Below are 15,089 nucleotides of genomic sequence, written 5' to 3' on the forward strand. Positions count from 1 at the left end.
AGTGTGCTTTAGATAAAGCACCACAGTGTGTAGTTGGTTGGACAAAGTGTCTTGTACTATAAATGAAGTGAGGGCCATTTGGTGCAAAAGTTAGGTTTTGGTAAGTGTTTATGTAGTTTTGGGTGCATTGCTTAATTTTGCAAGACAAATTAGGTGTTTTGCACATTGTGTGGTTTTGAGAATTGTGTTAAGTGTTGTCAAAAATGTGTTTTAGCAATTGAAAAAAACTGGAATATGTTTTTTGAACTATCCGTTTTCACCACAAGATGTCGCTCAGACCACACATATGATTGTGAGAATAATTGTAAAACTCCTCCCTGCACGGGAAGCCAAAAACGTCATCGGTTATCAGTTTTAGAGAGACACTATTGTACGGAGGACAGAACGGCTGCTGACAAATCGTGTTCATGAGTGCTATATAAACTGTTAACACATGATCTGCGGGATTCCGAGCTTATTGTACAACGATGGGAAACGAGGACTACTTCTGGATATATATTGTTGCTCTGCTGTGTCTTTGTGGCCGGTCTGCTTCGCAATTATCTTACTCCATTTCCGAGGAGGTGAACAAAGGCACCGTGTTGGGAAATATCGCAAAGGATTTAAACCTCAATGTACAGGACCTAGAAACCAGGGATCTACGTATTGTTTCGAGTTACAGCAAGAAATATGTTGACGTGAATTTACGTACCGGGAACCTCTTTGTTGACGAGAGGATAAACCGAGAGGAGCTTTGTCCGAACACGGAACAATGCTCCCTGAGAATACAGGCTGTTTTAAGCAATCCCATGAATGTTCATCGTATTGAGATCAATGTTTTAGACATAAACGATAACTCGCCGGAATTCATTGAACACACGTATTCGTTAAACATCTCCGAATCAACGTCAACGGGAGAGCGATATCTTCTACCTATTGCAGAGGACGCAGACATAGGCAGCAACACAGTGAAGAGCTACAAGCTGAGCCAAAATGAATTTTTCTCTCTTGATGTGCAGAGCAGTGGAGAACACGGTGTGTCTGCTGAGTTGGTCCTGCAGAAAGCTTTAGACAGAGAGAAAAAGCCTATAATTACATTTATTCTGAACGCAGAAGATGGAGGAAAACCCACAAGATCCGGTACACTGCACATAAATGTCAACGTAATCGATGCGAATGATAACACACCGATTTTTAGTAAATCGCTTTATAAAGTACGCATTCGTGAAAATACTGCACAGGGTACAGTGGTCATGAAATTAAATGCAACGGATTTAGACGAGGGCATGAACAGTAAGATCCTGTATTCGTTCATCAAAAGATTAAATACAGATCCATCAAATATATTTGATTTAAATTCTGAAACAGGAGAAATCACTGTGAAGGGTAGATTAGATTATGAAGAGACTCCTGCTTATGAAGTTAGAGTTCAAGCAAAGGATCAAGGCACTTCTCCTCGTAGTGCTCATGCTAAATTACTGATAGAAATAATTGATGTGAATGACAATGCCCCGGAAATATCTGTGACCTCACTCATGACCCCAGTTAAAGAAGATGCAGAAATAGGCACAATAGTTGCTTTGGTTACAGTAAGTGATAAAGATGGAGGAAACAATGGTGTGACTAACTGTAAGGTAGTGGGATCTGTTCCTTTTAAGCTGAAGTCCAACTACAAAAATGACTATTCATTAGTAGTAGATGGACCACTGGACAGAGAAAACATTTCTCTTTACAATGTCACAATTACAGCAACAGATGAGGGAAATCCACCTCTGTCCAGTATCAGAGGCATTACTGTTCATGTGTCTGATGTCAATGATAATGCACCTCGATTTATGGAGCCTGTGATTAATGTTTATGTGAAAGAAAACAGTGCAGTAGGCTCTGTTATTCATACAATACGGGCCTTTGATCCTGATTTAGACAGAAATTCAAAGCTGATTTATAAGTTGTTAGATAGTTCCCCAAAAAATATTCCTATTTCATCCGTTTTAAACATCAACTCAGAGACTGGAGATATAGTCAGCCTGCAGTCTTTTAACTATGAGGAGTTAAACACGTTTCAGTTTAAAGTCCAGGCCACAGACGCTGGTGTTCCTCCTCTCAGCAGCAACGTAACTGTGAACGTTTTAATTCTGGATGAAAATGACAATAATCCAACAGTCCTCGCGCCCTATTCTGAGCACGGCTCCGTTAACAGTGAGAGCATCCCCTATTCTGCTGAGGCGGGATACTTTGTGGCAAAGATCAGGGCTGTAGACGCAGACTCTGGATACAATGCGCTGCTTTCGTATCACCTCTCTGAGCCCAAAGGAAACAACCTCTTCCGGATTGGAACCAGTAGCGGAGAAATCAGGACTAAGAGGAGAATGAGTGACAATGACCTGAAAACTCACCCCTTGGTGGTGTTGGTTTCTGATAACGGAGAACCCTCCCTGTCAGCTACTGTCTCTATTGATGTGGTGGTGGTTGAAAGCACAGCTGACATCCAGACCCAGTTCAGACATGTGCCCATAAAGGAGGAGAGCTTCTCTGATTTGAACCTCTATCTTCTGATCGCCATTGTGTCGGTGTCAGTGATCTTTCTGCTGAGCCTCATCAGTTTAATAGCTGTCAAATGCCACAGCACGGACGGCAGTTTCAGCAGGTACAGCGCCCCAATGATCACCACCCACCCTGACGGGAGCTGGTCTTACTCTAAATCTACTCAGCAGTACGACGTGTGTTTCAGCTCAGACACAATGAAGAGTGACGTAGTGGTTTTCCCCGGCCCGTTTCCGCCTGTAGATGGTGAACTGATCAGTATTAACGGAGGAGACACTTTTACCAGAACTCAGACTTTACCCAACACAGACAAGGTAGGCAATCTTGTGCTGAATGCTCATGGAACTTGAAATGCTATCATAAAAAATACTGACATTTTATACCTGCTATGTGTCATAAATTAATATTTATAATATTTAGATAAATAAAAGCATACATATGTAGAACGCTGTAAAGCATCATGACTAAGACAACAAAATAAAACTATGATTGATTCCAAGTTATTCACGCTTGATAAAATACAACATTTAAAGAAATGTTTGACTTTACGATCCACTTTATGGCTAAAATGTGTTGAAGACCAGTTACTTACTGACATGCTGTAACACAACTTCTAGCCCTTTTACAATGTGTGCAACTCTTTTTATATACCTTAAGTGGTCCCTGCCTGAATACCAATCATCATCATGTCTTAAGTAAAGCTTGTGTTTGAAAGTGTGAAAATATGACTTATAGTATTTGATGGAGCTATCTGGTGATGAACCACGTCTATGTGAAAGCAATGTGCAAAACCTGCCGCTTTGATGCCTGTGGAAAGGATGTGATGGTGAAAATATCCAAGCAGTTTTTTTTTATCAGAATAGAAAACGTATTTGACATGGTGCTGTCTTTTCGGTAGTTTCCCTCTTCTCTGAGGTGATTGAAAGTAATGAAAAGGCACTGTGGGTGCTTGTCTTGATGTTGACAAAATGTGGTCTCTGTATAATTCTGCTTAATCAAACTCCATTCTTTAATTTTCCATTCACTTTAAATATAGGACATTTAAAGTATGGCAAACAAAAAATTCGAAGTCAATTTCCCACTGGACATATTGTAATATTTTTGATGTAAGTCCTCAAATAGTACGCTTCTGATTATATTCAGTGCTGCCATCTTCTTAATATAAAAACAAGTGTTTCCATTGTAATAATGATAATTTATATCATTAATAATATATTTGATTACATAGCTGTATGCCAAACTGCATTTCTTCTTATTGCAAACATAAAAATCACCACGTGATGTCGCATGAGACCAATGGACACGCATATGTTTATGTTTCCCAAACTCCTCCTTCCTGCATGGGAAAAATCAAATCGTCATCAGCCTTTAGTACACCCGCGGAACGCGCTGTGACGAGAAGGGCAGGATCGTCCTCTCAACAATATTTATTTGGACGCAAATATCTGTCCTTAATGATCGACCGGGTTCAGTTCGTCTAATGAGTCAACGATGTATTTTCAACTACAACAGGAATACTTCTGGATACATATTGTTGCTTTTCTTTGTCTTTGTGGCCGGTCGGCTTCGCAATTATCCTACTCCATTTCCGAGGAGGTGAACAAAGGCACCGTGTTGGGAAATGTCGCAAAGGATTTAAACCTCAATGTACAGGACCTAAAAACCAGGGATCTACGAATTGTTTCGAGTTACAGTAAGAAATATTTTGAAGTGAATTTGCGGACTGGCAACCTCGTTGTTGACGAGAGGATAGACAGAGAGGAGCTTTGTCCAAATGTGGTAAAATGCTCCATCAAAATACAAGCAGTTCTAAACGATCCAATGACTGCACACCGCATAGAGGTTAATATCTTAGATGCAAACGATAATTCGCCTGTTTTTACTGAAGGAACGTATTATTTTAATATTTCCGAATCATCTTTAACCGGAGAGCGATATCTTCTCCCAATAGCAGAGGACGCAGACATAGGCAGCAGCTCAGTAAAGAGCTACAAACTGAGCCAAAATGCATATTTCTCTCTCGATGTGCAGAGCGGCGGAGAACACGGTGGAGAACACGGTGTGTCTGCTGAGTTAGTGCTGCAGAAAGCTTTAGACAGAGAGAAACAGTCGGTAATCAGACTTACCTTGACGGCTGTGGATGGAGGTAAACCTGCAAGATCGGGGTCCTTAAACATACACGTTAATGTATTAGATGTCAATGATAATAGTCCAGTTTTTAGTAAATCACTTTATAAAGTACGTGTGCATGAAAATGCTGAACATGGAACAGTGGTAATTAAGTTAAATGCAACGGATTTAGACGAGGGCATGAACAGTAAGATCCTATATTCGTTCATCAAACGAGGAAATAATGATCCATCAAATATTTTTGATTTAAATTCTGAAACAGGAGAAATCACTGTGAAGGTTACATTAGATTATGAAGAGACTCCTGCTTATGAAATTAGAGTTCAAGCAAAGGATCAAGGCTTCTTACCTCGTAGTGCTCATGCTAAATTGCTGATAGAAATAATTGATGTGAATGACAATGCCCCGGAAATATCTGTGACATCACTCATGACCCCAGTAAAAGAAGATGCGGAAATGGGCACAATAGTTGCTTTGGTTACAGTTAGTGATACAGATGGAGGAAACAATGGTGTGACTAACTGTAAGGTAGTGGGATCTTTTCCTTTTAAGCTGAAGTCCAACTACAAAAATGACTATTCATTAGTAGTAGATGGACCACTGGACAGAGAAAACATTTCTCTTTACAATGTCACAATTACAGCAACAGATGAGGGAAATCCACCTCTGTCCAGTATCAGAGTCATTACTGTTAATGTTTCTGATGTCAATGATAATGCACCTCGATTTATGGAGCCTGTGATTAATGTTTATGTGAAAGAAAACAGTGCAGTAGGCTCTTTTATTCATACAATACGGGCCTTTGATCCTGATTTAGACAGAAATTCAAAGCTGACTTATAAATTGTTAGATAGTTCCCCAAAAGATATTCCTATTTCATCCGTTTTAAACATCAACTCAGAGACTGGAGATATAGTCAGCCTGCAGTCTTTTAACTATGAGGAGTTAAACACGTTTCAGTTTAAAGTCCAGGCCACAGACTCTGGTGTTCCTCCTCTCAGCAGCAACGTGACTGTGAACGTTTTAATTCTGGATGAAAATGACAATAATCCAACAGTCCTCGCGCCCTATTCTGAGCACGGCTCCGTTAACAGTGAGAGCATTCCCTATTCTGCTGAGGCGGGATACTTTGTGGCAAAGATCAGGGCTGTGGACGCAGACTCTGGATATAATGCGCTGCTTTCTTATCACCTCTCTGAGCCCAAAGGAAACAACCTCTTCCGGATCGGAACCAGTAGCGGAGAAATCAGGACTAAGAGGAGAATGAGTGACAATGACCTGAAAACTCACCCCTTGGTGGTGTTGGTTTCTGATAACGGAGAACCCTCCCTGTCAGCTACTGTGTCTATTGATGTGGTGGTGGTTGAAAGCACAGCTGACATCCAGACCCAGTTCAGACATGTGCCCATACAGGAGGAGAGCTTCTCTGATTTGAACCTGTATCTGCTGATCGCCATTGTGTCGGTGTCGGTGATCTTTCTGCTGAGCCTCATCAGTTTAATAGCTGTAAAATGCCACAGGACAGACGGCAGTTTCAGCAGGTACAGCGCCCCAATGATCACCACCCACCCTGACGGGAGCTGGTCTTACTCTAAATCTACTCAGCAGTATGACGTGTGTTTCAGCTCAGACACAATGAAGAGTGACGTAGTGGTTTTCCCCGGCCCGTTTCCGCCTGTAGATGGTGAACTGATCAGTATTAACGGAGGAGACACTTTTACCAGAACTCAGACTTTACCCAACAATGACAAGGTGAGTTGTTTGCAGTCTCAATCATTTTTCCTTGACTTGCAAACATAACAGAAATTCAGAGATTCAACAAAACAGTATCTAATTTACATTTTAAGTGATAGCAGGCCTGTAATTAGTTGTTAAACAGAGGAAATGTCATTCATGTAGATTTGTAGAGAATGTTGTCACTGGCAGTAATTTGTCAACTTTAATTTTATATTTTTCTCTTTACTCAAGTGGTACAAAGCAGACCTTTTATTAAAACTAAAGGTATAATATATTTCACGTGTTGTAATATTAGACATACGGGGTGCTACTTCATTCTTAAAATTATATTCTGAATTGTAACACGTGGGGTCGCCGATGACCACAGTTTTTTCTGAGCTCGGTGTTTTCAGTCTCCTCCTTCCCGTGTGAAGCGTCAGCAGACAGCGAGTGCTTTGTGAGAAAAACACGAGTGGCGATGAAAAGCAGAGGACTGGAGTAGATGGGAATACAATGCAATCACGAAGCTTTTTATGGATACATATTATTTTTATCACGGAACTATCTTTGAAAGCAACGATGGGCATCGGAAGGAATAACGGATTACTCTGTTGGCTGTTAGTCTTGTTTTTGTCGGACTGGTCTGCTGCTCAGACATCCTACACTGTTTCCGAGGAGGTGGACAAAGGGACTGTAGTGGGGAATCTCGCAAAGGATTTAAACGTCAACTTCCGAGAGCTGCAAACAAGGAATCTAAATATCGTGTCTGGGTACAGTAAGAAATATTTCGAGGCCAATTTTAAAACGGGGGATCTTATTGTTAATGAGCGAATAGACCGCGAGGAGCTTTGTCCAAACACGATGAAGTGCACGCTCAATTTAGAGGCTATTCTAAGTAATCCTATGGTGCTTCGTCGCATTGAGGTGGTTATTGTTGATTTAAATGACAACACACCGACATTTGTCGAGAAGTCATATTCGCTTAACATATCTGAATCATCACCTACGGGTGAACGCTTCTTGCTTCCCCTGGCTCTTGATGCAGATACCGGAGGTAATTCAGTGAAGTCTTACAGGCTCAATCAAAATGAATACTTCTCCTTAGATGTGCAGAGCGGTGGAGAACATAGTGCATCTGCTGAATTAGTGCTACTGAAAGCTTTAGATCGTGAAAAACAAGCTGTTATTAAATTAACGCTGACTGCTATAGATGGAGGAAAGCCTCCAAAAACCGGAATCCTATACATACATGTAAATGTTCTCGACGTAAATGATAACACGCCGTCATTCAGTAAAACACTTTACAAGGCACGGGTTAAGGAAAATGCTCAAGCTGGGTCACTAGTTATTCAACTGAGTGCCACAGATTTAGACGAAGGGGACAACGGGAGGCTTGGTTATTATTTTGTCAAGCGTGGAAACTTTAATCCTGCCGATATGTTCAACATTAACGCACAGTCTGGAGAGATCACAGTCAAAGATATTTTGGATTTCGAGGCACAGTCAGCATATGAAATACATGTTCAAGCGAAAGATCAGGGTTTTTTGCCTCGTAGTGCAAGTGGAAAGCTGCTGGTAGAGGTAGTCGATGTAAATGACAATGCCCCGGAAATTGTGGTGACGTCACTCATGAATCCCGTTAGAGAAGATGCTGCAATAGGAAGCGTTGTCGCTTTAGTGACGGTAACCGATCAAGATGGAGGAAAAAACGGCCAGACACACTGTAGACTTATGGGTTCTGCACCTTTCAAACTGACTTCCAATTATAAAAATTATTATTCTTTAGTTGTCGATGGAGCTCTTGATAGAGAAGGGTGCTCTTTTTACAATGTAACGATCAAAGCTGCTGATGAAGGGACCCCTCCTCTATCCAGCATCAGCGTTATTACTGTTCAGGTTTCTGATGTAAATGATAATGCACCTGGTTTCATTGAACCCGTAATTAATATTTATATAAAAGAGAATAGTCCTGTTGGAGTTTGTATCTATAAGATAACTGCAGTCGATCCTGACATAAACGAGAACGCGAGAGTAACATACTCTTTAGATGGTGATTCAAAAAGTATTCCGATAACTTCAGCTGTAAATATCAACTCGGAGACTGGAGATATAGTCAGCCTGCAGTCTTTTAACTATGAGGAGTTAAAAACGTTTCAGTTTAAAGTCCAGGCCACAGACTCTGGTGTTCCTCCTCTCAGCAGCAACGTGACTGTGAACGTTTTAATTCTGGATGAAAATGACAATAATCCAACAATTCTCGCGCCATATTCTGAGCATGGCTCCGTTAACAGTGAGAGCATCCCCTATTCTGCTGAGGCGGGATACTTTGTGGCAAAGATCAGGGCTGTAGACGCAGACTCTGGATACAATGCGTTGCTTTCGTATCACCTCTCTGAGCCCAAAGGAAACAACCTCTTCCGGATCGGAACCAGCCGCGGAGAAATCAGGACTAAGAGGAGAATGAGTGACAATGACCTGAAAACTCACCCCTTGGTGGTGTTGGTTTCTGATAACGGAGAACCCTCCCTGTCAGCTACTGTGTCTATTGATGTGCTGGTGGTTGAAAGCACAGACATCCAGACTCAGTTCAGACATGTGCCCATAAAGGAGGAGAGCTTCTCAGATTTTAACCTGTATCTGCTGATCGCCATTGTGTCGGTGTCGGTGATCTTTCTGCTGAGCCTCATCAGTTTAATAGCTGTCAAATGCCACAGAACAGACGGCAGTTTCAGCAGGTACAGCGCCCCAATGATCACCACCCACCCTGACGGGAGCTGGTCTTACTCTAAATCTACTCAGCAGTACGACGTGTGTTTCAGCTCAGACACAATGAAGAGTGACGTAGTGGTTTTCCCCGGACCGTTTCCGCCTGTAGATGGTGAACTGATCAGTATTAATGGAGGAGACACTTTTACCAGAACTCAGACTTTACCCAACACAGACAAGGTAGGCAATATTGTGCTGAATGCTAGAGGAACTTCACAATGGTATCATGCAAAACACTGAAATGTTATACCTGTTTATACATCATAATATTTACAATATTTCGATAAATAAAAAGGTGAGTTGTTTGAACCCAAGAGTAGATTTAGTAATGTTGATTTATTCATTACATTTCCGAAAGACGTGTTATGAGATTACCAGATGTTTTATTAATGCAACATTTGCTGACTTTCTGTGAAAAATGATGTGAAACAAAATAGTTATTTTGGGGGATATACAGTTAAATCATCAATTTCACCAGCGAGATTATGTTGAATTCTGTTTACAGTTGCTGAATAATAGCATTTTAGGCAGAGAGGTGAAGTCTTAGTTGGTTGAACTTGTTCTGTCATTCTGGTGACGAGTCGTGACGCTGTCTGGTGCTGAACCCTGCATGGTGTGTTTGCGGTTACTTGTTTAATATGCCAGGCCCTGGTTTCTTTGTAAAATAGATTTTATATATCGTGTTCTAATGAAAATATTTTTTTCAGGGCAACATTTAGGCTTTATTTTATTTTGTTCTTCTAACCTTTTATGCTCTTAACTTGTTTTTATTACCATATTTTAATCAATATGTTCCTTAGATAACTTTTTATTTTATTGTATTCTTTTATACTTTGAGATGACGTTGTTTTTATAGTGTGCTATATAAATAAAATGCATTATTATTATTATTATTATTATTATTATTATTATGTATTATAGAATTTTCGTGTCTGAATATTTTAGCACCAAAATGTCAGTTGGTGTCGCTCGAGACCGCAGTATTTGTGTGGCTATTTGTTCACAGACTCCTCCTCTTCTTATGAAGCTTCAGTAGTCCACCAGTGCTTAGTCAGAAAATACGCTCATGGTTACAGGACAACGGGGGGCTTCGTATGTTATTCTCCTAAAGCGCGTGGAGGTGTTCGGAATGTATTCTTTATTTTATTCTGTGGCAGCAATGGGACGGGAAGGACTAACAGTGACTATTTGGATACAAATAATAGCTTTGCTTTGTTCGTGCGAACGGTCTGCAGCGCAGCTGTCTTTCTCCGTTTCGGAGGAGGTCGACAAAGGAACAGTAGTGGGAAATCTCGCCAAGGAATTACAGATTAATGTTCACGATTTGGAAAAACGGGATTTACGAGTTGTGTCTGGGAATATCAAGAAATATTTCGACGTGGATTTAAAAACTGGTGCTCTTTATGTCTGCTATAGGATTGATCGTGAAGAGCTCTGTCCAAATACGGCAAAATGTTCCCTGAATATAGAAGCCATTCTGAGCACCCCAATGCATTTGCATCGCATCGAGGTACACATCATTGATACTAATGATAATGCACCATCTTTTCGAGAAAAAGAAAATATTTTCAATATTTCGGAATCTTCTTCAACCGGGGAGAGATATTTACTCCCAGTGGCAAATGACGCAGACACCGGTAGTAACTCGGTAAAGAGCTACACGCTGAGTCCTAATGAGTATTTCTCACTGGACGTACAGAGCGGCGGACAGCACAGTGAGTCAGCCGAACTTGTGCTACAGAAATCTTTAGACAGAGAGAAACAGGCAGTTATATACCTTACTTTAACTGCTCTGGACGGAGGAAAACCTGCACGCTCAGGGACCTTAAAAATAGTGATGCATGTAATGGACATTAACGACAATGCTCCGATATTTAGTAAACCTCTCTATAAGACTCGGGTGACTGAAAATGCTCCATTTCAGACATCCATACTGACTGTAACTGCAACAGATTTAGATGAGGGAATAAATGGTGAGATAATGTATTCATTTATTGAGAGGGGGAATTTCAATCCTGAAGTTTTATTCTCAATAAACCCAGACACAGGAGAAATAACAGTTAAGGGAAAAGTTGATTATGAAGAGAATACAGCATATGATATTCGCGTACAGGCGAGAGATAAAGGTACGCCTTCTAGAAGCGTGCATGGTAAAGTGTTAGTGGAAGTTACTGATGTTAATGACAATGTACCTGACATTATTATAACCGCTCTTATGAGCCCAGTTAAAGAGGATGCTGAGGTGGGTACAGTGGTGGCTTTAGTGACAGTCACTGATAAAGATGGAGGTAATAACGGTCTCACCAATACTAAAATCATTGGGTCAGTGCCTTTTAAACTCAAGCTTAACTATAACAATTATTATTCATTGACAGTCGATGGACTTCTTGATAGAGAGATTGTTTCTCAATATAATGTCACGATCATAGCCACTGATGAAGGCAATCCACCTCTCTTCAGCACCAGTGTTATTCCTGTTCACATTTCTGATGTGAATGACAATGCCCCATTATTCTCAGAGCCTGTGATTAATGTGTATGTGACTGAGAATAGTCCAGTGGGAGCTACTATCTTTACTATAACAGCAGTTGATCCTGATTTAGGAGAAAATGCGAAAGTAACATATTCATTATTAGATGGCACTACAACAACTATTTTACTAGCTTCTGTAGTAAACATCAACTCAGACTCTGGAGATATAGTCAGCCTGCAGTCTTTTAACTATGAGGAGTTAAACACGTTTCAGTTTAAAGTCCAGGCCACAGACTCTGGTGTTCCTCCTCTCAGCAGCAACGTGACTGTGAACGTTTTAATTCTGGATGAAAATGACAATAATCCAACAGTCCTCGCGCCCTATTCTGAGCACGGCTCCGTTAACAGTGAGAGCATCCCCTATTCTGCTGAGGCGGGATACTTTGTGGCAAAGATCAGGGCTGTAGACGCAGACTCTGGATACAATGCGCTGCTTTCGTATCACCTCTCTGAGCCCAAAGGAAACAACCTCTTCCGGATCGGAACCAGTAGCGGAGAAATCAGGACTAAGAGGAGAATGAGTGACAATGACCTGAAAACTCACCCCTTGGTGGTGTTGGTTTCTGATAACGGAGAACCCTCCCTGTCAGCTACTGTCTCTATTGATGTGGTGGTGGTTGAGAGCACAGCTGACATCCAGACTCAGTTCAGACATGTGCCCATAAAGGAGGAGAGCTTCTCTGATTTGAACCTGTATCTGCTGATCGCCATTGTGTCGGTGTCAGTGATCTTTCTGCTGAGCCTCATCAGTTTAATAGCTGTCAAATGCCACAGGACAGACGGCAGTTTCAGCCGGTACAGCGCCCCAATGATCACCACCCACCCTGACGGGAGCTGGTCTTACTCTAAATCTACTCAGCAGTACGACGTGTGTTTCAGCTCAGACACAATGAAGAGTGACGTAGTGGTTTTCCCCGGCCCGTTTCCGCCTGTAGATGGTGAACTGATCAGTATTAACGGAGGAGACACTTTTACCAGAACTCAGACTTTACCCAACACAGACAAGGTAAGGATCATGACACGTAAAAAGGGGTGGCAGATCAAATGTTTTCATTTTTTCACATAATGGGACTTTATTGTGTTCTCTCTGACATTTGTGAGGTGTGATCGTATACTTATATGCCAATGTAAGATGAGCCATCTTATTGTGACCAGTACTTAGTACTTATTTTTGTCCTGCAACAATTTTCGCAGTTGCAGCATGGTTTTTATTTCAGTTAGCCTGGTGCCTAAACGTGTCTCATAGTGATATCACCACTCTTGCTTGAATGCTATGTGGTTATAATTGTTGCTTTCTATTTGGAGACGCAACATATGACTTTAATAACGCTTAAAATTACCTTTTCTTAAATATTTTCTTGGCTCCAACTTCAAAATGACCACTAGATGTCCCAATTGCCTCACATAGGAAATATACTTTGTTCCTTACCACGCTCCTCCCTTTTAGTTTAAGAGAGGTTTGTAATTCTTTGTTCGTCATAGCAGTAAAGAACACTTACTGTATCAAGGAGCTCTGATCTGGTGGATTTCCGAGCAATGTTAACGCTGGAGTAATTTTTTTTATTAACTTGTCAATCAGGTTGTGGGCAGAATGCAACGAGGGAATATTTTGAGGAATTGGATTTATTTGTTGTTTCATGTATCTCACATATGGAGTCTCGCCGCAGCACATATTGTGTATTCTGTTACAGAGGAATCGAGCCCTGGTACCGCTGTGGGGAATTTGGCGAAGGACTTAAATCTAAATGTACCAGAATTGGAAACTCGCGGATTTGAGATTTCAGGACCTAATAGGAGATATTTCGAAACGGATGTTAAGACTGGGATACTCTCGGTGAAAGACAGAATTGACCGAGAGGAGCTATGCTCTCGTAATGTGAAGTGTTCTCTGGAAGTGGAAGCAATTGTGAACTCTCCGCTGAATCTGTATCGCTTCGAGGTTAAAATTGTGGATATTAACGACAATGCACCCTCTTTTCGGATACCAGGGATTGTTTTGAACGTGTCCGAGTTAGCTTTTCCTGGGGAAAGATTTACCCTCGCAAGAGCCTTTGATGCAGACGTCGGCAGTTATTCGGTTAAAGGCTACAAGCTTAGCCAAAATGAACACTTCACACTGGACGTACAGAACGGCGGAGAGCCGACAATGTCTGCCGAAATGGTGCTTCAGAAAGCCTTAGACCGTGAAAAACAGCCGGTTATTAAATTAACGCTGACAGCTGTAGATGGAGGAAAACCTCCTAAATCAGGAACGTTACATATCACCGTAAATGTCCAAGATGCAAATGACAATATTCCGATTTTCGACAAACCACTGTACAAAGCCACGCTGTTTGAAAACACGCCATTCGGAACAACGGTAATATCTGTGCATGCTCATGATTTAGATGAAGGTCCTAACGGGGAAATAGTATATTCTTTTATTAACCACGACAGTGATAATGATGTTGACACATTTTCAATAAATTCCTTGACGGGTGAAATTACTGTAAAGGGAGAATTAGATCACGAAAAAAGTAATGCAGTTGAAATCCGGGTCCAAGCTAAAGACAAAGGACCAAACCCAAGAGCATCTCACTGTAAAGTACTAGTTGAAATTGCTGATATTAATGATAATCTACCAGAAATATCGGTAACATCCTTAGTCAACGTAGTGAGGGAAGATGCACCCCAAGACACAATGGTTGGACTTATAACTGTGAAAGATAACGACGCAGAGAAAAATGGCGCTGTTCAGGTGAGAATAGTTGATGTAGTGCCGTTTAAAATAAAGAACACATATAAAAATCATTATTCTTTAGTCGTAGACGGAACTCTAGACAGAGAACGAGCTTCTCAATACAACGTAACAATAACAGCGACAGACGAAGGGGTTCCGCCTCTTTCCGTTAAAAGAGTTATTACAGTCCACGTGTCTGATGTCAATGACAATGCACCTCGTTTTAATGAGCCTGTGATAAACATTTTTGTCAAAGAGAACAGTCCAGTAGGCACAGTTATCTATACTATGAAAGCATATGATCCGGATGTAGACGAAAATGCAAAAATTACGTTTTCAGTAATTCATGATAAAAATAAGAACAATATAATAGGGTCTGTTATAAACGTCAACTCAGAGACTGGAGATATAGTCAGCCTGCAGTCTTTTAACTATGAGGAGTTAAACACGTTTCAGTTTAAAGTCCAGGCCACAGACTCTGGTGTTCCTCCTCTCAGCAGCAACGTGACTGTGAACGTTTTAATTCTGGATGAAAATGACAATAATCCAACAGTCCTCGCGCCCTATTCTGAGCACGGCTCCGTTAACAGTGAGAGCATCCCCTATTCTGCTGAGGCGGGATACTTTGTGGCAAAGATCAGGGCTGTAGACGCAGACTCTGGATACAATGCGCTGCTTTCTTATCACCTCTCTGAGCCCAAAG

At 41.2% G+C, this 15,089-nt stretch overlaps 4 protein-coding genes across 22 annotated transcripts in view; all 4 read left to right on the forward strand.

The window, feature by feature from the left end:
* LOC307031494 (protocadherin alpha-C2-like) overlaps positions 1-15,089 on the forward strand; it is a gene marked incomplete at its 5' end in the record, with an annotated part of 199,614 nt that overhangs the window by 144,290 nt on the left and 40,235 nt on the right. Inside the window, one exon of one of the 19 annotated variants that reach the window (XM_079668643.1) lies at positions 13,126-13,736. The exons of the other annotated variants lie outside the window; for them this stretch is intronic. Within the exon in view, the coding sequence (XP_079524769.1) occupies positions 13,259-13,736 (478 nt within the window). Of the gene's footprint in view, positions 1-13,125; positions 13,737-15,089 lie in introns of those variants that run through there. 19 annotated transcript variants of the gene reach the window in all.
* Positions 271-12,753, forward strand: LOC307031501 (protocadherin alpha-3-like). Its single transcript, XM_079668689.1, has 2 exons — positions 271-998; positions 10,835-12,753. Exons 1-2 carry the CDS (start codon positions 468-470, stop codon positions 12,731-12,733), a joined length of 2,430 nt encoding a protein of 809 aa, XP_079524815.1. The 5' UTR covers positions 271-467; the 3' UTR covers positions 12,734-12,753.
* Positions 4,228-6,694, forward strand: LOC307031529 (protocadherin alpha-2-like). The gene has a single exon (XM_079668721.1). It carries the CDS (start codon positions 4,345-4,347, stop codon positions 6,451-6,453), a length of 2,109 nt encoding a protein of 702 aa, XP_079524847.1. The 5' UTR covers positions 4,228-4,344; the 3' UTR covers positions 6,454-6,694.
* LOC307034550 (protocadherin alpha-13-like) lies at positions 6,837-9,375 on the forward strand (the record flags this gene model as incomplete). The annotated part of the gene is made up of 1 exon (XM_079673376.1): positions 6,837-9,375. The coding sequence occupies exon 1, from the start codon at positions 6,883-6,885 to the stop codon at positions 9,373-9,375; it is 2,493 nt and encodes an 830-aa protein (XP_079529502.1). The 5' UTR covers positions 6,837-6,882.

The sequence above is a fragment of the Notothenia rossii genome, assembly GCF_949606895.1.
Source record: "Notothenia rossii genome assembly, chromosome: 3".
Classification (NCBI taxonomy): Eukaryota; Metazoa; Chordata; class Actinopteri; order Perciformes; family Nototheniidae; genus Notothenia; species Notothenia rossii.

Excerpts from the sequence above, each read along its gene's own strand:
- LOC307031501 (XM_079668689.1), top strand. The coding sequence starts at position 468 with ATGGGAAACGAGGACTACTTCTGGATATATATTGTTGCTCTGCTGTGT. Across the intron at positions 999-10,834 it reads TTTTCTCTCTTGATGTGCAG|AGCGGCGGACAGCACAGTGA; the intron begins AGCAGTGGAGAA and ends CTGGACGTACAG.
- LOC307031529 (XM_079668721.1), top strand. The coding sequence starts at position 4,345 with ATGACTGCACACCGCATAGAGGTTAATATCTTAGATGCAAACGATAAT.